The sequence below is a fragment of the Muntiacus reevesi genome, chromosome 4, assembly GCF_963930625.1.
Source record: "Muntiacus reevesi chromosome 4, mMunRee1.1, whole genome shotgun sequence".
Lineage (NCBI taxonomy): Eukaryota > Metazoa > Chordata > Mammalia > Artiodactyla > Cervidae > Muntiacus > Muntiacus reevesi.
Window position 1 is genome coordinate 31179028 of NC_089252.1, and position 22740 is coordinate 31201767.

General features: G+C 44.2%; 1 protein-coding gene across 5 annotated transcripts in view; it reads right to left on the minus strand.

Moving 5' to 3' along the window:
- LAMA3 (laminin subunit alpha 3) overlaps window positions 1-22740 on the minus strand; it is a 247400-nt gene that overhangs the window by 12283 nt on the left and 212377 nt on the right. For all 5 annotated transcript variants that reach the window (XM_065932447.1, XM_065932446.1, XM_065932445.1 and 2 more), the window contains 8 exons: window positions 20560-20679; window positions 19764-19897; window positions 12781-12898; window positions 12290-12430; window positions 9664-9803; window positions 8386-8517; window positions 6559-6712; window positions 2546-2715 (listed from right to left, as the gene is read on the minus strand). In XM_065932447.1, coding sequence (XP_065788519.1) covers window positions 2546-2715; window positions 6559-6712; window positions 8386-8517; window positions 9664-9803; window positions 12290-12430; window positions 12781-12898; window positions 19764-19897; window positions 20560-20679 — 1109 coding nt within the window. The remainder of the gene's footprint in view (window positions 1-2545; window positions 2716-6558; window positions 6713-8385; window positions 8518-9663; window positions 9804-12289; window positions 12431-12780; window positions 12899-19763; window positions 19898-20559; window positions 20680-22740) is intronic.

Here is a 22740-nt window from a genome sequence, read left to right on the forward strand (position 1 = left end):
ACATTCACCCAGAGGTTAAAATAGTGGTGAAAGGGGAAGCCGCTCAGTCGTGTCTGACTCTTTGCGACCCCATGACTATACAGTCCATGGAGTTCTCCAGGCCAGAAGACTGGAGTGGGTAGCCTTTCCTTTCCCCAGGGGCCTCCCAATCCAGGTATCAAACCCATGTCTCCCACATTGCAGGCGAATTCTTTACCAGCTGAGCCACCAGGGAAGCCCAAGAATACTGGAGTGGGTAGCCTACCCCTTCTCCTGCGGATCTTCCAGACCCAGGAATTGAACCAGGGTCTCCTGCATTGCAGGGAGATTCTTTACCAACTGAGCTATCAGGGAAGTCCCTAAAATGGTGGTATAGGGTTTTAAAGCAGAGATCAAACTTGCAAGAATAGAAACTAGGATGAGAATGACAGAATAGTCCAAATCTTGCAAGATCCTGAAAATACACTGATTGCCACAATATTGGGGACGAAAATAATTTTAAAATTATATGTACTAAGGATTACTTTCTCCCACTTCCCCTTTAAGAATATTACTTTTTCCATTTATTGTATATAATTCAGGGTTGGATGGGAAGATGCCAGTGTTGAATCATCAGAGGAAGCCAGATAGGTCATCACAGTGAATGTGCCGAGAAAAGATGCAGGAGAGAAGGGGCCATGGAGGGAGGGGGGAGTGCAAAGCTAGCAGAACAGCCTCAGAACTGGGGAAGAGGGGAGGGGGCTGAAGGGTGGAAAAAGGGCAGTGCATGCAGCATCCCAGGGAGACTGTTGACATTATGGCCAGCGTGACTGAGACAGCAGCGCTGGGGAGCGGGGTAGGCCCAGGACGGGCTGAGAGCTGAGAGGGTCACCACCTCTGCTGTCTGCCTGTCTCCCACTGACACAACTTTGCCAGATCAGGGATCTCCATAATGTCCACAAGTCTACTGGAATCTGGACCTCAGGGCTGAGGCTCACCTTCATAGCTTGGCCCCTCCCCTTCTGGCTTTCACACACCCAGCCCCTCCCCTTCCGGCTTTCACACCTGCCTGCGAATCACACACTTGCTTACTGGGGCCACTTCCGAGGGCCAGCTCATTCCAACCTATGACCTCTCCTCCCTCCAAACAAGACATTACCAACCCTATTTAACTGCTGAGAAAACTGAGGTTCAAAGAGATGGAGCAATTTCTGGAAACGTGAGGCAGGTGTAATTATGCCACTTTTAAGTGTGGCATAATAAGACAGCAGCGTGTGGCGGCCTTGGAGTTGCCCCTCAGAGCTCCCTTCAGGAGACACCACTGTCAGGGCACAGTAGCCTGGCAGCACCCAGCTGCCCCTCTCTCAGAACCGCAGTGGCACCCAGCGACTCCCAGCTACACATCAAGCTCAGCAGAAAAGAGCCAGGTCATTCTGCCAACACTCGTGATGATCTCTGCTTGGATGCCCACCCGCCAACCTGACTTCCTCAGAGCGTCCCTGCTGTCTGAGGCTCTTCCCACTTCTGTCTGCCTTCCCCTCTCCTTTCACAGCACCCCTGCCGCATCTCAGCTGAAGGCTCTCCCCACCAGCTCCTGCTCCCTTCTTTTATCTTCCACAGGAACAACCATTCTCTTGCGCATCTAACCTAATCTTGACATCTGCATCGCCAGGACCTGAACTGGCTTGTGGCTAGAGGTCACACAGCCAGCCAGTGGCCGAGCGAGTGGATGGAAAGCCAAAATCTGAAAGTCAAGTCTTTTTGACTTTTGGGCAATTATGCCTTGGTAGATAAGTCCCCAAAGAATTCTGGGCACTGTTTTATTTATGTCTCCTTCAAATCATATAAAAATGACAAGCCTCGCCTTTCTTTTTTTCCTGACACAATTAATATCTCTGCTCATTCCCTCCTCCCCCAAAGAGATACAACTTGTTAGCACAAAACGTCCCAATGTATTCTCAAAAGATGATGTTATCTGGCACCAAGTCGTCCTGAAAGAATGATTTTTCTCTGACTGTAGAATGCAGGAGAAGAAAGCTGATGTATCACAAATAAATAGCAGCTTTGGAAAGACATATCAGCCTTATTTTTAGCACACTGTCAGTTCTAAACCAGAGCCGAGCTGACTGTTTCAGGGTCTGGGCAGCACCTGTCAGGTGTGCCTCTGGCCGCACGGAGGAAGGATGCTTCAGTGGCTGGGCTCTGTGTGCTGGGCAGGCTGGCACATCTTTTCATAAACATGGTTGTTCCCCACTTCACTGGACCTCCCAGGTGGCTCAGCAGTAAAGAATCCGCCTGCCAAGCAGGAGACACAGGTTCAATCCCTGGGTCAGAAAGATCCCTTGGAGGAGGGCATGGCAATTCTTCAGTACTCTTGCCTGTGGAACCCCATGGACAGAGGAGCCTGGTGGGCTACAGTCCATGGTATCACAAAGAACTGGACATGATTAAGTGACTAAACAACAACAAGCCCCTTCCTCAGTGGCAAGTGCCTGGCATCACAGAGGTTAGCCTGCCCTAGTAATATATAGAGTCCTATGTAGGCTCAGAGTCTGAGTTGGCATGGGGCAGGAACATGAAATAATACCTGGGTTTCAGCAAATCCTGGGGAAGCATGAATAGTAAGTGGCTGGTGGGACTGTCCCCAAACCGGAAGGCTCGGTGACTGGTCTGGGCTCCGGGAAGTGGTGGGCAAGACTGAACCTCTCCCCATGCCTTCGAGCTCCTCGGGGAGATGGCTGGCGCATCCTGCAATGGCTGTGTGGGAGAGAAACCAAAAATCAGGACAGCTAATTATCTGGGGGAAGGGTGGAGAATGCCTGTCTTGCTAAGTGCCTTGCTCAGTTTTGACTTTTGATTCTAAGAGCTGAATTCAATAGGGATGAATTCATTCTGGGGAAGGATGCATGTTGCTCCCATCCTACACAGGTCTGTGGTACGTGGGACCAGCAGGTATCCAGAGCACCTCCCCTCCCTGGGGGCTTGCTTCACTGGTGGCTCAGACAGTAAAAAATCTGCCCGCATTGCGGAAGACCTGGGTTTGATCCCTGGGTCAGGAAGATGCCCTGGAGAAAGAAATGGCTACCCACTCCAGTATTCTTGCCTGGAAATTCCCATGGACAGAGGAGCCTGGCTGGATACAGTCCATGGGGTCACAAAGAGTTGGACATGACTGAACAACTAACATTCCTCTTCCTGGAGCTTCAGAAGACCCACAGTGGTTCTCAAGAGAAGAACCATAGTAGTTCTTGAGAGAGGCAGCATTCAACCATTTTTATTAAAAAAAAGAAAACAAAACAAAACACCTCATATCAAGCCATCCAAGGCTCATCTGATTGGGCTCCAGTGAGTGGTTCTGAGTTCACCTCCCCCTGTCCCCTTTCTCCTCCAAACCATCCCTGTTCACCTGTTCACCGAGCTTCCCAAGCCTGTAGAGACCACATGTGAAGAGGACACATGACTATGAAGAGCACATTCTTTGGGGTTCTACAGCCCTAAGTTTTAATTCCAACTCTACTTACTGGGTGCTCTTGGGCAGTTTTTTTAACTTAAGATTCAATTTCCTGACCTGTAAGATTGGGATTTTATTCTGCTCTTGTAGGGATATGGTGAGAACTGAGAGATGAGAGGAAAACACTGCAAAGTGTCTGTACCTGTGAGTCCCACCACATCCTGCTGCCTCCCAGCTTTGGGCTTCTGTTTGTGGAGCAACAACATTCACTCATCTAAATTTAACCCAAACTCCAGACCCAGTCTGGCTATCCCCTCCTCCAAAAAGAACACCTCCACCCCCTGATCAGTAGCAGGAAAAATGCCTGCAGACCACTCGTGTCCCTCTCAAGTTATTAGTGTGTTTAATGATAATAATAATAGCTAATATTTACTGCATGCCTACCATGTGCCACGTGTTTTATGTCTATCACCTCATTGAATCCTCACAACACCATGAGATATTACTATTCAGTTGAGTTGAGTTCAGTTGCTCAGTCGTGTCCAACTCTTTGTGACCCCATGAATCGCAGCATGCCAGGCCTCCCTGTCCATCACAAACTCCCAGAGTTTACTCAAACTCATGCCCATCGAGTTGGTGATGGCATCCAGCCATCTCATCCTCTGTTGTCCCCTTCTCCTCCTGCCCCCAATCCCTCCCAGCATCTGGGTTTTTCCAATGAGTCAACTTTTTGCATGAGGTGGTCAAAGTATTGGAGTTTCAGCTTCAGCATCAGTCCTTCCAATGAACACCCAGAACTGATCTCCTTTAGGATGGACTGGTTGGATCTCCGTGCAGTCTAAGGGACTCTCAAGAGTCTTCTCCAACACCATAGTTCAAAAGCATCAATTTTTCGGCACTCAGCTTTCCTCACAGTCCAACTGTCACATCCATACATGACCACTGGAAAAATCATAGCCTTGTATTACCTATCCTCATTTACAAGGCTTCCCCGATGGCTCAGCAGGTAAAGAATCTGCCTGCCATGCAGGAGACCTAGGTTCGATTTCAGGGTCAGGAAGATCCCCCGGAAAAGGGAATGGCAACCCACTCCAGTATTCTTGTTTGGAGAATTCCATGGACAGAGGAGCCAGGTGAACTACAGTCCCCGGGTCGGAAAGAGTCGGACACAACTGAATGACTAAGCATTCACTCACTATCCTCATTGATGCTGCAAGAAGTAGACCCACAGAAAAGTTAATTATTCAAGAACACACACTTACTACTCGCCAGTAGTAAGTGAGAAAACCTGATGCAAACCCAGGAAGGCTGGCCCCAAAGTCCAGTATTTAACCACAAAGCCTGGTGGTCTTCTCTCTCTTTTTTGACTTTTGGAGGCAGAATTAGTTTCTTATTTTGTCTAATCTGAGGGCTTGCATGAAACAGGGAACATTACATCCAGCGTACTCACTGGGTCTCCCACATCAGTTGCCCTATGCCACTCTTCTGCTGATGCCCCCAGAGACACCTGCCAGTCTCCCACCAGCTTTCCACCTGCTTGAGGCACCTGTCACTCAATATGCCACCTACTCCATTCATTCTCCTTCCACCTAAAGGCTTGTCCTTCTCCTCTCTCCACAACTGACTTCTCCATCCACCTAGTAACCTGCACTAGTTGTCTCAGAATTATATTAACTCTTGCCTCTCCTCTGCCACCCACCTTCAGTTATTATATGATCTGATACATTCCATCCCCTGAATAACTTCGAGTCCATATTCATCTCCACCAGGACTGTGCTAATCTAGCTTCTCAGTAACTCTCAGCCTAACAGTGAAAAAAAATGACTCTGTGACTTCATTCCTGATGGGGGTGTTCTAAAGATGATCTCTTCCTAAGAGTTAAATGACAACCCTTTGGGATTTATGAAATATATTTCTTCTTAAATAGCATTAAATGTTTCTCTATGTACTATCTCTGCAACTCCCCTGAATCATCGTGCAGTGGGAGAATTACTGACAGACAAGCAGCATGTGGTTGACTCGAAGTGAAAAGTGGGTTGAATGGAAGTGCATTGCTCTCAAGAAGGCCCCGGCTTTGGGGTCAGGCTGAGTTTAAATTCCAATGCCGCTTTCCATCTGTGGGAGCCTGCACAAACTACTCACCTTTCTAGGCTACTGCATCCTTCTCTCTGATAATAGTACTTCTCCCACACAGTTATGTGAGGGTTTAGTAAGAACATCCACTTAAAGAGCTCGGTGTAACACCTGGCACATTGGAGGTGCTCAGCGTTATCCGTTAATCATATTAACTGTAACCTCGGATATGAGGTCACACTGTTGACCTCAGGCAGAGCTAGGAATTCAAGTTCTAACCCTGTGTTCAGTTTATGATAATGCTTCCACTCTTCCAAACCAGGAATTTCATTTCCTTTCAGCCTCTCTTAGAACTAAACATTAGAATCACCCAGGAGCTTTATAAACTCCTGTTGCTTGGGCCTAACTCAAGAGTATTTGACTTAATTGGGTGGGAGGCAACTCATGCACTGGGATTTTAAACACTCCCCAGGTGTCCCTAATGTGCTGTCAAGGTCAAGTCACACAGGTCATGGCAAGGCCTGGGTGCATGTGTGTATCCAGTTATAGAATGCAAGACAGAGAAATGTCTGTGGGTAGGAAAAGGCTCATCAGCTGCAGATACTGAGAAACTGAAGTCAAAGTCCTGTTTGTTCTTAGTTCAGTCGATAAGTCCTGTCCAACTCTTTCTGACCCCGTGGACTGTAGCCTGCCAGGTTCCTCTATCCAGGCAAGAATACTAGAGTGGGTTGCCATTTCTTCTCCAGGAGATCTTCCCACGACAGAGACTGAACCTGCATTGGCAGGTGGATTCTTTATCACTGAGCCACCAGGGAAGCCCCTCTATTTGTTTACAGGGCTGCGAAAATTGCCAAGTGTTCAAGATTCAAAAGAGAAGCTAAAAAGAAAACTGTTTTTTTTTTGTATAATTTTGCTATAATCCAGCTATGGATGACCCATTAGTCCCACTTCCTGGAGGCACTGGCTACCATGGGAGAAGGTGATCTACACTCCTCCCCAACATCTCCAGTGAGGAAGATTCTCTTCTGAGAATCACTGAAAGAAGCAAAACCCAGTGCAAGGTTCTTGACACTCACCTGGTGGATACTGAAAGTCTTGGCTTTGTAAAACCTTGTGGACCCTTTGAGCAACATTAGAAAAGGTGGTTCATTTAAACTGCAGAATCCCAGGGACACATCTCTCTTGAAAGACTTACTGGCCAGATCCAGGACTTCGGGACTCTCTGATGATCTGGAATGACAGCGGAAACAAACTCTGACACATCCAGGAAGACACACTGGCAGGGAGAATTTGTTTCCAACATACACATTCTTACTGCCCTGATTTCTGGCTAAACGCTCATCTGTTTCAACGTAGTACAGGGTGTGTGTGTGCACGTGTGTTAAGTCGCTTTAGCCATGTCTGACTCTGTGACGCTATGGACTGTAGCTCACCAGGTTTCCCTGTCCATGGGGATTCTCCAGGGAAGAACACTGGAGTGAGTTGCCATGCCCTCCTCCAGGGCATCTTCCAGACCCAGGGATCGAACCTGAGTCTCTTATGTCTCCTGCATTGGGAGGTGGGTACTTTACCACTAGTGCCACCTGGAAATTATTAACGCATATATGTGGAATCTAGAAAAATGGTACTGATGAACCTATTTGTAGGGCAGGAATAGAGATGCAGAAGCAGAGAATACATGTGTGGACCCAAGGTGGGGGAAAGGGGAAGGTGGGATGAATTGGAGGTGTAGCACGGACACATATACACGACCACGTGTAAAACAGAGAGCTAGTGAGACGCTGGGGTACAGTACATGGAGCTCAGCCCGGTGCTCTGTGATGACCCAGGACGGGTAGGATGAGGGGTGGCTGGGAGGGAGGCTCCAAAGGGAGGGGATACATGTATATTTATAGCTGATTCACGTAACTGTACAGCAGAAACTAACACAAAATTGTAACGCAACTATCCTCCAATTAAAAATAAATTTTAAAAAACATACAAAAAAAGAAATATGAAAAACAAAATAGGCAGAGAGGACAAGCACAGACACCAGATGACCTAGAATGATGATGAATAACAGGAAACCACAGAAGAGAGTTCGAGAAAGGATTTATCTTACTGCATTTCTGTAGACAAATCTCATGGGTAAATCTACTTTATCTTATGACGGTCACCAAGCCCTGACAGCAGCTCACAAGCCTACCAGGCTACCTAAGGCTCATGAGCAGGCCTGGGCCCTCCCTCTGCTCGGGGGAGAGTTTTGCTCTCATCTAAAAAGGGACATAATCTGAACGTTAATTTTAATTAAACCTTTTCCAAGGTTATGTTCCAAAGCTGCTGCTACGAAGGGAGGCCGGGCCCCAGAGCTTTCGGTTAGTTTGCTTTTAATGTGTGCATCGTGCCAAAGATGTGAGCGTCGGACCGTAAAGAAGGCTGACACCTAAGAATCAATGAACTGTGGTGCTGGAGAAGACTCTTGAGAGTCACTTGGACAGCAAGGAGGTCAAACCAGTCAGTCCTACAGGAAGTCAACCCTAAATATTCACTGGAAGGACTCATGCTGAAGCTGAAGCACCAACACTTTGGCCATCTGATTCGAAGACCTGACTCACTAGAAAAGACCCTGATGTTGGGAAAGATTGAGGGCAGGAGGAGAAGTGGGTGACAGAGGATGAGATGGTTGGATGGCATCATCAACTCAATGGACATGAGTTTGACAAACTCTGGGAGATAGTGAAGGACCGGGAAGCCTGGTGTGCTGCAGTCCATGGGGTCGCAAAGAGTCAGACACAACTGAGCGACTGAACAACAACAAATCGTGCCAAAGAAGGTGTTTGGAAAGTCTGCAGATGAGAGCAGCATGAAGTCATGGTGACAAGTTCTCTGTGTCGGCAGGCCCCTCTCATCAGCTGCACACACACCTTTGGATGAAAACATTGCTGATGCAGCCCTCAAAATGACTCCCGCCCAGACGCAGGGACTGCTGGAATTCTGAAAGGCCTCGAAGCCTTTGGTTATTCTTCAGAGGCTGGTCATCAATGAGGAGCCGGAGTCTGAAAAAAACAAACAAACAGGAGTGAGAACAGCTGGTGAAAACGATCCTCCCCAGGTGGGCAACTGACTGTCTTTGATTCAGACTCAAAGTCTTTTACCTGAAAGAACTCACTAAGCTATTTTGAAAGAGCATTTGCAGTTTTGTTCCATATATTTCTTTTTGCACATGGCATTTTTATTAAAGTACTCTACAGGCATAGCTCCTTTTATTGGACTTCCTTTTTAAAATATGCTTCACAGATATTGTGGTTTTTGAAAAATTGAAAGTTTGCGGCAACCTGCCTCAAGCAGGTCTACTGGCACTGTTTTTCCAATAGCATTTCCTCACTCCGAGTCTTAAGAGTCTCACTGGTAGTTTTCACAAGATTTCAAACGCTTCCCAGCGAAACAATTACAACTCCCTGAAGGCTCAGATGATCGTTAGCATTTTTAGTGATAAAGTATTTTTTACGTAAGGTATGTACATATTTTTTTTTTAGACACCTATTGCACACTTGATAGATATAGTATAGGGTAAGTATAACTTTTATATTCACTGGGAATCAAAAATGTTGTGTGACTCTTTTTATTGTGTCATTAGCTTTACTGCAGTGGTCTGGAATTGAACCCACAATACTCCCAGGTGTACCTGTATATATACAGAAAGTACAGGTCCTAAGTGCCCAGCTCAATGCATCTTTGAAATGTGAAAACACCGACACCGCCAGTTCCCCAGGCACCCTACCTGGGCTCCCTTTCCAGTTCTCTCTCTCCAAGAGTAACACAGCACCGTGAATTCTGATGAAATAGTTTAGCTTTGCTGCTTCTGAATTTTATATACATGAAGTCATGGGAAAAGAAGTCTTTCACGTGTGACCTCTTTTGCTCAGCCTTACATGCGAGGTTCATCCACGTGGCTGTGCACAGCTGTAGATCCTTCATTCTCATTCTCCCATTTTGAACGTACCCCAACTTATTTATCCATCCAACTGTTGATTCTCAATCAATGAGAAAATTGATACAGTACCAAGAAGAAGGTCAAGATTTACTAGTAAAATAGTGTCAACATTGAGGGCAAATATGTCTCAGAAAAGATACTAGAAAATTCCACTAAACTAAATAAAATAAAATTCTTAGTGCTCTGGCAGAAGAGCCATTCCACTCACCCAGAGTTGTCGCTTATTACAGACACATAGTGCAGTAAACCATCCATGTACGTCTGTGGAGACGTGAAAATCGGGCTGCTGCTGTCCCTGGTGCTCAGTTCAATGTGACCGTCTTCCAGGGTGACCTGCAGACTGCTTGCCTGCAATCATCAGAGAACAACGTACCCATCAGTGCAATCCACCTGCATTTATTTTATTTTATTTTTTTTAGTGATTTTTTTTAATGTTTTTAAAAAAAAATTTTTTTTTATTAGTTGGAGGCTAATTACTTCACAACATTTCAGTGGGTTTTGTCATACGTTGACATGAATCAGCCAATCCACCTGCATTTAATGATTATGAATGTATCAATACTCAATGTGTAAGCAAAACTATGTACAAAACAGGATGTTTCAAACCCAATGTTTTGACTTTGCTATTTTGATCTAAAGGTTATTTTTGAATATTTGGACTCTGTGTTTATGAATATAAAAATCTTATGCAAATTATTTCAACATTGATGAATCTGTCAAAAGCATTTTACGGACCTACAATCATTAACCAACTTAATGTCTCCGTCAATTATACAAAAGTTACACCATTTCTAAATTTTTCTATTTTTGCTTTCACTCTGCTGAAGTTACTTTCATCAGGATCAATGTTTTTCTGAATACATTTTTACAACAAAGACTTGATTCATCAATTTTCTTCATAGATGATTACAATGACAGCTTCCCTTCAGTCATGAATTTTTTATTTTTGGGTCCTAATTTCCAGGAGGTTCAATTTTCCAATGTCAAACTCTGCAGCTATAAATCTTGGCAAGATAATTTGATTCTTTCTATTAATTGCTAATGTTCTTTAAATGTGTGTGGTTGTAAATAAATATTTAAAAAATACAAAAAAATTGGTGTAGTTTTGGCAGTTGTCATTTTCATTTTGTTGATGTGTTTTTCCTACCAGGTACAATTTTTGTGGTTTTCAGTCAGATGTGATTCTTCAGGGAGCTTTGAGCCTAAAACAATGTTTACAGAGTGTGTTTGTAGCCATTGTCGGTTTCACTTTATGTTGAGTTTTTCAACTGGCAATATTTATTATAAACTGGATAAAAGAATGCTAACTGAAATGTATTTCCTAAGAAGTTGAATCCATTAAGAAGTTGCAGGCACTGTTCCCAGGTTATTTGAAGGGTTCCTGCCTTGTCCAGGATTGACCTCATCTTTTGCTAAGCCAAGTCTTCTGCCTCTTTTGGACCATTTTGCATACTGTGTATTAAGTGTCCCCACTCCTCCGGAGGAAACAGGAGAGTGTGTCAGAAGAGTTGGGGCAAGGAACTTCCCTGGCGCTCCAGTGGTTAAGAATCTGCCCTGCAATGCAGGGGATGAGGGTGTGATCCCTGGTTGGGGAACCAAGATCCCGCATGCCACGGGACAGCTAAGCCTGTGTGCTTCAACGAAGACCTTGCCCCCATGCCGCAACTAAGACCTGATGCAGCCATAAATAAATAAATACTTTTTGACACAAAGAGCTGGGTCAAAACATCCTGCTCTGATAGAAAAGCCAGGCTCGCAATCTAAATGTAGGCATGTGCTTTTTCAGGGGTATTTTTGTTTTGTTTTTCAAAAAAAGGATCTCAAAGCCATACTGTATAGCACAGGGAGCTTGGTTCGGGGCTCTGTAATGACCCAGAAGGGTGAGATGGGGGTGGGAGGGAGGCTCCGGAGGGAGGGAATATATGTATACACATGGCTGATTCACAATGTTTTGCAGCAGAAACTAACACAATATTGTACAGCAATTATATTCCAATAAAAAAATAAAATAATCAATAGAACGTGAATTAAAAAAAAAAGATCTCTAACAGCTGATTGAAAACAACAGCCAGAGAGGAGAAGAGTTCTATTTACAACATAACCACAGAGGCAGCTAGTCCTTCCTTTCAGCAAATACTAGTTGTCCGCTGTGCTGGCAGTTCTGAAGAAACAAACCCAAGAAGAAGAGTGTCCTACTTTTCTTTCTATTTTAAAATCCCAGTTGTTCCACCGGTCAATTTCGGAGTATTAGCTGACTTTTACGCCTACATGACCACACTGGCTAAATACTCTTAAGTCAGAGAATCTCTGTGGCTTGCTGTATAGGAACAAAGAGCAAAAGACATTACTTTCTTCCATTCTCCGATGCAAATATCGTCCAACAAGCTGCTGCTGCCAAAAAAGGAATCTCAAGAGCTCTCTTTTGTGGAATCACAAACGAGTAATGGGTGTACATTCTGATTTTTTTTCTTAGTTCTAAAAACTTAAAGCTACATTATTACTTATACCAGTTCTACTTCACCTTCACTCAAAATACACCTGAAAAGAATGAAAATGGAGCCCACGAATACACATAAATCCCATTCTGTAAAATAGAATGTACTTTCTTTTTTTTTTTTTTTGTAAACTAGAATGTACTTTCTAAGCCTGATTTCTTTTAGGCCCTACCCCAGGATGGGCAACCACTTCCATGGTTGAAATCCACAAAAGCATCTACTGTGTGATGCTAGACAAAAATGCCCAAGAGATTTACCTTCAAAATCCCTCTATTGTTTTTGACATCGAACCTTGAGTCAGGCTTAAATCTTGTTCAACATTCATAAAATATTTCATACCCCCGTCTGATGACTTAATAAGATGCCACTGGGTTGAAAGGTCTGAAACCCGAAGGAGGCTTGGAAGTGGCTGGATGATGGGAAGTCCAAATTGGTGAAACTCAACTGTCCTCCCCTGGAGAATGAGGCAGATCGCACGAGCTGAAATGCAAACATGGAATAAATTACTGGCCCTGTAATCATGCCACGGCTGAAATAATAGTATCTTAACCTAGGTCACTTCACTTGAACTGACCCATGGGAAAAAACAGTTTGCTTTTTCTGCATGATAATTTGCCAACCATCTTGGTGTTTTTGTGTGCAGAGCTTGTTTTCCTACCTTCCTACAAACTTAATATACAAGCCTGAAGAGGTTTTGCAAGTACAGGGAGAGTGTAATAAATGAGCCAGTTCATCATATCAGAATATGTCAAAAGTTGGTGTGTTAATGAAAGTCAAACATGGGTTAGCTGGGAACCACTCCTTTGCAAGGTTCTGAACTCTTCACTTACCTTCCAGTCTTCTGAGCACTTTTTTGTTACTCCCACTGTATCATTCAATCTGACGACGCCAGTGGTCTTCTTCAGGTTCTTCATGCAGCCTCGGAAAGCAGGTGTAGAAATGTTAAACCTGATTTGGGGATGCAAGAAAAGGAAGAGATGAACCAAGCGCAGGCTTGCTGGGGAACTGCAGCTGAAACATGGCACTCATTCCCTACAGCTTCTCACCCATGAACAAGTACGTGTTTTATGGTTATCTCTTCTCGTTGGATTTCTATACTGTTACTAATTTTGTGATACTGGGAAAATCCATTAGATATTTCCATTCTGTGTGATTTGCATTCTCAGTATTAAAAATGAACACAATAATGTTGACAGAAGAGTGGCCAGTGTCCCCCAAAAGTATAGACATATAGAAGATGTACAACATCTGAAACTGCTCCCCCCATCCTCTCCTGGATTCATGATAAGGCATCATGAGTTAAAAGCATATTAATAAATTAATATACTAGAAACATCATATAAATATATATTAAATTCCCTGGTGGCTTAGGTGGTAAATAATCTGCCTGCAATGCGGGAGGTTGGGAAGGTCCCCTGAAGAAGGGAATGGCAACCCACTCCAGTATTCTTGCCTGAGAAATCCCATGGACAGAGGAGCCTGGTGGGCTACAGTCCATGGGGTTGCAAAGAGTTGGACACGACTGAGCAAATAACCCTTTGAATAAATAAATAAATAAATAATTATAGCCAGAAATACTCTAGAAAACTTCTTGATCCTTTTTTCCTGTCCAGTTTTAAGCCAGCCACTGTAAACGCCAAGGAAATAAATGATTACTTTTTGGTCCTAGTCAATTAGGAAAAGTGTGGCTTGGTATATTTAATCAGTGCCAAGCTGGAACAATAGAAAGCACTGTCCAGCCTCATATGCTGTATCCACCACCTCCTAACTGTGCAGGCTGGGCAAGAGGTCACTGTGGGGATTAAACAAGTTCATGTCCAGGAGGTGCTCGGAACCTTCCATGGCACTCGGTCCTGGGCACTCAGGAGGAGCTTCTGAGAGAAGCTGCTCTGGAGCGTTGGGCTCTGGAGGCAGGCTGTGTTGGTTCAAGTTCTGTCCTGGGTGTCTTCTCTGTGCGTCTATCTTCTCATTTATACCGTGGGAAGGTGGTAATCTGCTTCCCAGCCCAGAGTTTAAATGAGATAATGTGGGTAACGTACTCCAACGGTGCCCAGTACAGAGCAAGGACTCGGTGAGATGGCAGAATTGTAACTAGCCCCAAAAGTGCATCACTATAACAAAGCAGTTTCTTCTTTTTTTTTAATTAAAAAACTTTTGTTTGGTTGGGCTGCACAGCATGTGGGAAGTTAGCTCCCTAACCAGGGATCAAACCCAAATTGGAAGTGTGGACTCTCAACCAGGGAAGCCCCTATAATGAAGCAATTGATAAAGCAGCTCTTCCTATGTGGCTGCCTTGGCATTTCCCCTTTGATTTTCAGATCTATCTGGAGCGGATGTCACACAAAAACACTAACATACGTGAAATGACTGAAGTCCAGGCAAATATTTGTGTTTCTTAAGCAAATGATGTACTAAGACAAACACAAAGCTGACTTCATTACTAATCCCTAAAGGGGCTCACTTTTCTAAATGGAAAGATGTCTGCCTTCATTTTTGTTCAATTCATTATAAACAGCTGAGCTACATGTAATATGCATAAAATTAAATTCCATTAAAAGACAGAAACAAATCCTCATGGGCATCACAGCACAAGCTTGATGATTTTACAAAACTGGCTTCTTGCCTCAGGAGAGGAGGAAAATTCATATCCATTCCTGGGGCTTGTCTATTTGTCCATATGTTAATATTTATTAACTCATTAATATTAATATTTTGATCCATTCTCTCTTGGGTTTCAACATGCTTTAAACTCATCCACATCTCCCGATTCCTTTTTTCCATAAAGCATAGGTTGAAGGAAGAATAAGGTGGCAGAAAAAGTAAAGGGGAAAGGAAGCTAGCTGATAGACAAGGAGCACCTGTTTTGTGCAAGCTGAAGCTCCAGTACTTCGGCCACCTGATGCCACGAGCCGACTCATTGAAAAGACCCTGATGCTGGGAAAGATTGAAGGCAGGAGGAGAAGGGGTTGACAGAGGATGAGATGGCTGGATGGCATCACCGACTCAATGGACATGAGTTTGAGCAAACTTCAGGAGATGGGGAAGGACAGGGAAGCCTGGTGTGGGGCAGTCCATGGGGTCACAAAGAGTCAGACATAGCTGAGCTGCTGAACAACAACTATTATCTGATCCTCACAATAACCTTTTGAAGGAAATATTTTCTTTTTTTAAAAAAAGATTTACCATCATTTCGTTAATCTATTGTTACGTTTTTGTTTATATTGGAGTACAGCCAACTAACAATGTGCAATAGTTTCAGGTGGACAGAGAAAGAACTCAGCCATACATACACATGCATCCATTCGCCCCTACACTCGCCTCCCATCCAGGCCGCCACATATCATTGAGCAGAGTTCCCTGTGCTCTACGGTAGATCCTTGTTGGTTATCCATTTTAAATATAGCAGCATGCACCTGGCCATCCCAAACTCCCTAACTATCCCTTCCCCCTATGTTTACCCACAAGGGAGATGTTTTCTCACCTGACATTACTGAGCACTTACCATGCGCCAGGCACTGTGCTAAATCCTTTACTCTGAAGCTCACGGCCAGTCTAAGAGCTAGTGGACCACTGTGCCCACATTACAGATGTACAAGGAGGCGTGGGAAGGTTAAGTGACTCCCACGAGGTCATGCAGAAGGAAGGTGGCAGTGTTGGGGTCCCGGGGGTCGGCGTGTCACACAAGCTAGTGTGACCTGAATCCCTTGCTCTTTGTGTTTACACAGGTGTGTACCCACAGCACTGCAATGATCATGATTCTTCCCTACAGAGCAGTTACCTACAGCAGAGATGTTAAAATGAAAGATTCATTTCCACTCTTCTTTGGGATGTTCTTGTTACTCTGGCTCATCGGAGGGCCTAGAGTTCCACATCTGCTCCAGAATTCAGGTCTGAGCACTCCTGCTAGAGGAACGTGACTGAGGAGGCGTGTAGGCTGCCGCAAGAATGGGTGTGTATGCTGGGGTATGTGTACACACCACGGGCCAAGCTGTTCACAAAGGATTAGCTGGGTCCAGCCTGCTGTGGGCAGATCTCAGAGAGCAGGAGGAGCAAAATCAAACCCCCAACTCAGTGCTGGGTATTAACAAATGCTCAACAGATCCTTTCCCGGTGTTTAGTTTTGGAGTTTGTTTCATTGTGATGTGATATTATCATACTCTGTGATGCAATGATGTATATAACTCCTTGGGAAGTGTTTTTTGTTGGTCTGAGGCACTGTCAGGGATGGCAGTGCATCGCTGGCATCATCAGGGGTGATCTTCTCTTCTCATGGGAAGCAGATGGGATTAACAGACTGTGGTTTGGCTTCTGACTCTAATCCTACACAAGTCACTCCAAGGTCTGGGTCCCCAATCCCAGAAGGTATGCTACAGGGAGAGAGAGAAAACACCACACTCACACGGTCTCTTGCCTACGCTCCTGTACACAGAGCTAGCATGAGGCTTGCTTCTCTCCACGTTAGGCTCAAGCATTGACTGTCTCCACTACCCCCCTGCTAGGGCTCAGGGCACCTCCCCACTGTGAAAGAACTGCTGGTTGCACCTACAGACTCAGCTGTGGGTCACTGGGGAGAAATCCTCCATGACCCACGTCAGGAGGGGGTCTCAGGACTCTGAACCATCAACAACAGCACCAGAGGGATGAAGCAGGGCCAGAAACAGCTGAATACTGTTAAGCATTTTAGTTGAGAGAGAGGAAACGCTCAGTGAAATCTTTTGACCAGACTCTGTCTCCTGCATGTTCCATGTCCTTGTAGTTTGACTCAAAACTCAAAGTATAAACTTACCCAGAAAAAGGAAGCAGTCCCTGTTTGAAAGACCCTAAAACAGATGCCTAGGAAAATTCTATATGTCTATTTGTATGTGTGTGTGTGTGCATGCACACACACATGCACACGTGCACACTCAGTCATGTCTGACTCTTCATGACTATATGGACTGTAGCCCGCCAGGCTCCTCTGTCCATGGGATTCTCCAGGCAAGAATACTAGAGTGGGTTGTCATTGCCTTCTCCAGGGGATCTTCCCAACCCAGAGATTGAAGCCAAATCTCTTGTGTCTCTTTATGTATTTCTTTAATTGGTAGGCAAATTCTTTACCACAATACCCATATATGTATTTCTTTAATGTACAGAAATAAAAAGGCAAAGAAAGGATGAGTGTTGACTTAATCCAAGGTCACTCTACTCACTGATGGCTAAGCCCAAACTAGAACCATTTCTTTGGATCCTCACCCATTACTTTTTCCTAGTAAACCTTGCTTGGCCAACACCCTCATCACGGTCTGTGGACTTTCTGCTGTTGCCACACCAAGGCAAACACCTCTGAGAATCCCTCACAGTTCTGGGGGAACCCACTTGCCCCCATAACCTCAGTAGCCACCTGTTCTCAAGCTTTGTTCACCCTTTCTCCAGCCTGGACGTCTCTCCAGAGGTCAAGGGCTTCCATCTAGTCCTTTCCAGGCATCTCCACCTGCTGTCTCCTGGGACTCAGCCTGTCTCAGACTGAGCTCACCACCCCGTTTCTCTGCTGGTGCTGGCCATCTGTCCAAGTGCTAGATCAAAGTACTTCTTGAGCATTTTCTTTGTTATTCTTCAAACCCAAGCAATCTTTCAGCACTGCCCATCTGCTGCCCTAAGTATAACAAGAATCCACTCTCTCTTCCTCGTCAGCACTGTTTCCGTGGTCAGACCACCTGCCTCTCTCACCTGTTATGCTCATCTTCAAACCTCTCCACCTGCCTCTGCCTTTTCCCTCTTAATCCAATCTGCACCCTGCACTACAGCAAGCCACTGAAAACCCAAGTCTGATTATGTCCTTTCTCTGCGGAAGCCCCCAGAGTTCCTTACTGTGACTTCAAGATCCTCTGTGGTCTGGCCCCTGCTTCCCACACCAGCCACAACGGCCTGCCTCATAGTGTCCTCTTGAGAGTTCACACTTTGGTTCTTATCTCTTTACTTATGCTGAATTTCATATGTCAGGGTCTTTCAGATCTACTCAGAGACCACTTTCCTGATACCCTAAAGCATAGATAGATTCCTTTACTGGGTCCCCATCACCCTGAGCTTTCTGTCTGATGGCACTGGCCTTATTCTACCGTCTCCCTTCTGCTATACTTGAGACTCTTCCCTGTTCATCATCATCCTAGAACTGACCACACTACCTAAGGTCATTAGAAAGCCAATAAGTGCTTGTGCAATGAGCAAACAAATGACAGCCTCTAATGTGTGAATGGTGCTGCCTTAGGTTACTTTATTTTATTGCATTTAATTGAATACAACCAAGTTTACTGGCCATTTATAACTAGCTATTCAAGGTTGAACTGCTATTTAGTACTGATTATATTAAATATTAATATTACCTCTTTGGCTCTTAATTTCTACATTAAAATTCAGAGGTTACATACCATGATCCAAAAGGTCCCTTCCAGTTCAAAGAACCTAGGGAGGAAAGACATTCACTCCCAAACTCTATTAAAGTGCTGAACTTTCTCACCTGTATCTCTGTCTTTGGGGGCAACCCTGACAGCTTTAATTTTTACAATCTTTTTGATGTAGACCATTTTTTAAAAGTCTTTATTGAATCTGCTACAGTATTGCTTCTTTTTTATATTTTGGGTTTGTGGTCAGGAGGCACATAAGATCTTAGCTCTCTGACCAGGTATTGAACCTGCTTCTCCTATATTGGAAGGCTAATGTCAATCACTGGACCTCCAGGGAAGTCCACAGACAACTTAAAGACAAAGATTAGTGCCTCCTTATTGAGGCTGGACAGCTGTTCAAATATATAAGGATTTGAGAAGACCACCGTGGCACAACACTTCATAAATCACATCTAGTGCTCCTTACAAATGATGGATAAATTAGGGAAAGAGTTAACCAGCCTCAGATCTCATATGAAAGCAATCATCATCAAACATTTTGGGAGCTCTCTTAGCTTAGTCATGAGGCTGTAGTAACCCTTCCAAGGAATCTTCTTTCCACACATCACTGTCAGCCTTTTGGAAGGATGTAAACAAACGAACAAAATGTGAAAGTTATTTTTAAGTATATCCTCAGAGTGGTGTTTGTTTTTCTCATTCCCATTAAACTTTACTTCCATTCAAGTTAATTCATTTGTGTATCCATTCATCCGAGACAATCAAGCCCCTAGTCCCTCCTTGATAACACTCACATAAGGGGGCAGGTAATACAAATGTGCCTCATGTCCTAGGAGACACTTCAGTGCCCAGTTTTTGGCACCCAGGGCCGCCTGTACTCCCCTCTGTACCAACCAGGACCCCAAGTGAAAGTGAAAGTGTTAGTTGCTTAGTCACGTCTAACTCTGTGCAACCCTGTGGACTGTAACCATCAGGCTCCTCTGTCTGTGGAATTCTCCAGGCAAGAATACTGGTGTGGGTAGCATTCTATTCTCCAGGGGACCTTACCGACCTAGGGATAAAACCTGGGTCTCCTACATTGCTGGCAGATTCTTTACCACCTGAGCCACCGGGGAAGTCCACAAGGACCCCAGGATATAGCCCCTATTTTTGACGGCACTGCTGTCAACACCAAATCTACTCATGTGGTTTTTCTCCTCCAGGAATGACAATGGAAGAGGCACACTGTTCCCTCATCTCCCCGCCACCCTGACCCCTAACCCCCGCATCTTTCAAACAGCCATTCCTGTTACCCAGTATTAACTCTGTTGGCTAACACTATTAGTACAGAAAAGTAATTCTTTGCTTTTTGCTGGGATTAAACAAGGCAGATTTATCAGTAGCAATCGTAACTATTAAGAGAGGTGACCTGCTCCTTTAAAAAACGATCATCTTACCTTTCCCTGATGGAAATGGGAATTCCCCCCAGGTAGTATGTGCTGAAATCAAATATCTCATCTTCAATTTTAACGCTTTGAGTATCCACATTTATCCACATACGTTGTTGGATTTTTCCAATTTTGATCAGAATCTAAAATAAATGAGAGATGAATCAGCCAGCAATGAGAAATAAAATAATTCTATTCACGATGGTTCAGAGCTATTATGTTTTTGCCTTCCTTCAGATTCATTTATATACATGGTAAATATGTTAATACAAGGGATCTGAGCACAGTAGCACATCTGCATAAAATTATAATAATAAAAATTTAAATAGAGATGTTTGCATTTGTTTGTCTGTTTTGGCTGCACCACACGGTTTGAAGGACCCTAGCTCTCTGACCAAAAACTGAACCTGCACATTTGGTAGTGAAAACTTGGTGCCTAACTACTGGACCACCAGGGAATTCCCGAAATGTTTGCATTTGAAATTAATCATTTTTTTTAATATTAAAAAATTTTTATTATTTTTAACTTTTTATTTTGTATTGGGGTATGTCCGATTAACAATATAGTGACAATTTCAGATGAAGAGCAAAGGGACTCAGTCATACATATACATATATCTATGAAATTAATCACGTTTTGTGTACACCATATGGATGTTACGTATTTCATGCAAAAATATTCAAATTTTAAAAGGATATGTCTCTCAGCTAATAAGTTCATCTGGTAATAGAAAAGTGTTCTGTGCACTGACTTAAAGGACTAAAAACATGTAATGATTCAGATAAACAGATTCAAAGGATGTACCAAATGATCTTTCCCGTCGTTTATGATGTCTCTGATTCCTTTTTCTTTAGGCGGCTCTGAATTCAGTTTGTACCGCACCATGAGTCGGCCGTCTTCTACATTCAGAGATATGAAGTGATCCTACAGCATGAGGACAATGTAGATTAGGAGAATTCTCAGGAAGAGCCACATGCACTCAAACTCCAGCCTGCTCTCAGCTTCAGCTGCCTTCTGAGTTCAAAGGAACAACAGCGCTTAATACTCAACTCCTGGGATGGGGATGATGGCTAAATCCTGTCAATCATGTTAAACAATCTATACAGTAATTAGCACACAGGAAGGAAACAATGATGCTAGCTATCTTCATGATTTTGTTTTATATCAATCTATAACCAGCATGTAAAACTGGCAACTGAAAAGATACAGATCATGAATATCATTGGAAAATATGATTGCTACCTTTTGGAGGGGTTTCCCAGGTGGTGCTAGTGGTAGAGCACCCACTTGCCAATACAAGAGCTGTAAGAGATGTGGGTTCAATCCCTGGGTTTGGAAGATCCCCGAGAGGTGGAAATGGCAACCCACTCCAGTATTCTTGCCTGGTGAATTCCATGGTCAGAGGAGCCTGGTGGGCTACAGTCCATGGGGTTGCAAAGAATCAGACATGACTGAAACGACTTAGCATGCACACACATTTTGGACAGAGGTAGGGTCTTCTTCAAACCCCACTTTCCACCACCTGTTTTCTGCTGTATTCCTATTTCTCCTCTATCTTCCATTTAACGGTTGCTTTGTTGTTGCTATTTAGTTACTAAGTCGTGTCTGACTCTTCTTCTCTGGATCCTAAGCCTTGCTCTTGGAAGTCAATGAGGGTTCATCATACATAAAGAACAGAATAACATCAACTCATCCTACTTAACAGCAGCACTGGGGATCACTTTCTCTATCTGGTTGAAAGTGAAAAAGTTAAAGTGAAAGTCGTTCAGTCGTGTCCAACTCTTTGTGACCCAATGGACTCAGCAGTCCATGGAATTCTCCAGCCCAGAACACTGGAGTGGGTAGCCTTTCCCTTCTCCAGGGGATCTTCCCAACCCAGGGATTGACCCTAGGTCTCACTGGGTTCAATTGCGGGCAGATTCTTTACCAACTGAGCTACCAGGGAAGCTCCTTTTATCTGGTTACTAAAGGCATTTCATTGAAAGAACTGATGCTGAAACTGAAACTTCAGTACTTTGGCCACCTCATGCGAAGAGTTGACTCATTGGAAAAGACCCTGATACTGGGAGGGATTGGGGGCAGGAGGAGAAGGGGACGACAGAGGATGAGATGGCTGGATGGCAACACCAACTCGATTGACATGAGTTTGAGTAAACTCTGGGAGTTGGTGACGGACAGGGAGGCCAGGCGTGCTGTGATTCATGGGGTCGCAAAGAGTCGGACACGACTGAGCGACTGAACTGAACTGAACTGAACAGCATTTCATAAGATTTCTTCTAATATACACAGTATTTCTGATTCTTAGTCTCCAAGAACTTCAAAATGCACTGGGTTGACCAAAAAGTTCATTTAGGTTTTTCTGTAACATCTTACAAAATGTTTGACCAAACCTAGTACAAAGAAGACCTTGTTGAAGAAAACAACTGCCTTGCCCTGAAAATGCTATGTGACTTCTCAGCTCTCTGCATTCTTCAGGCAGGTCAGGATGTCCCCAAACCATCAAAACTGATTCATCCTTGGACTCTCCCTAGGAGTCCAGAAGAACCCCAAGAGAGGAGAGGTGGACCAGGTCTGTGTCCCCACCCTGCAGGCAAAGTGTCTGGTAAAATCTCAAGCTCCATATCAATCCTGCATTCTCAAACTGAAAATCCCACGGACTGGTCCACATTTCTCCAAGCCTCTTGATGAAGGTGAAAGAAGAGAGTGAAAAGACTGGTTTATAACTCAACACTAAAAAAACTAAGATCATGACATCCAGTCCCATCGCTTCATGGCAACCAGATGGGGAAAAAATGAAAACAGTGGCAGATTTTATTTTCTTGGGCTCCAAAATCACTATGGATGGTGACTGCAACCATGATATTAAAAGACACTTGCTCCTTGGAAGAAAAGCTACGACAAACCTAGATAGCTTATTAAAAAGCACCACTTTGCTGACAAAGGTCTATACAGTCAAAGCTATGTTTTTTTCCTGTAGTCATGTAT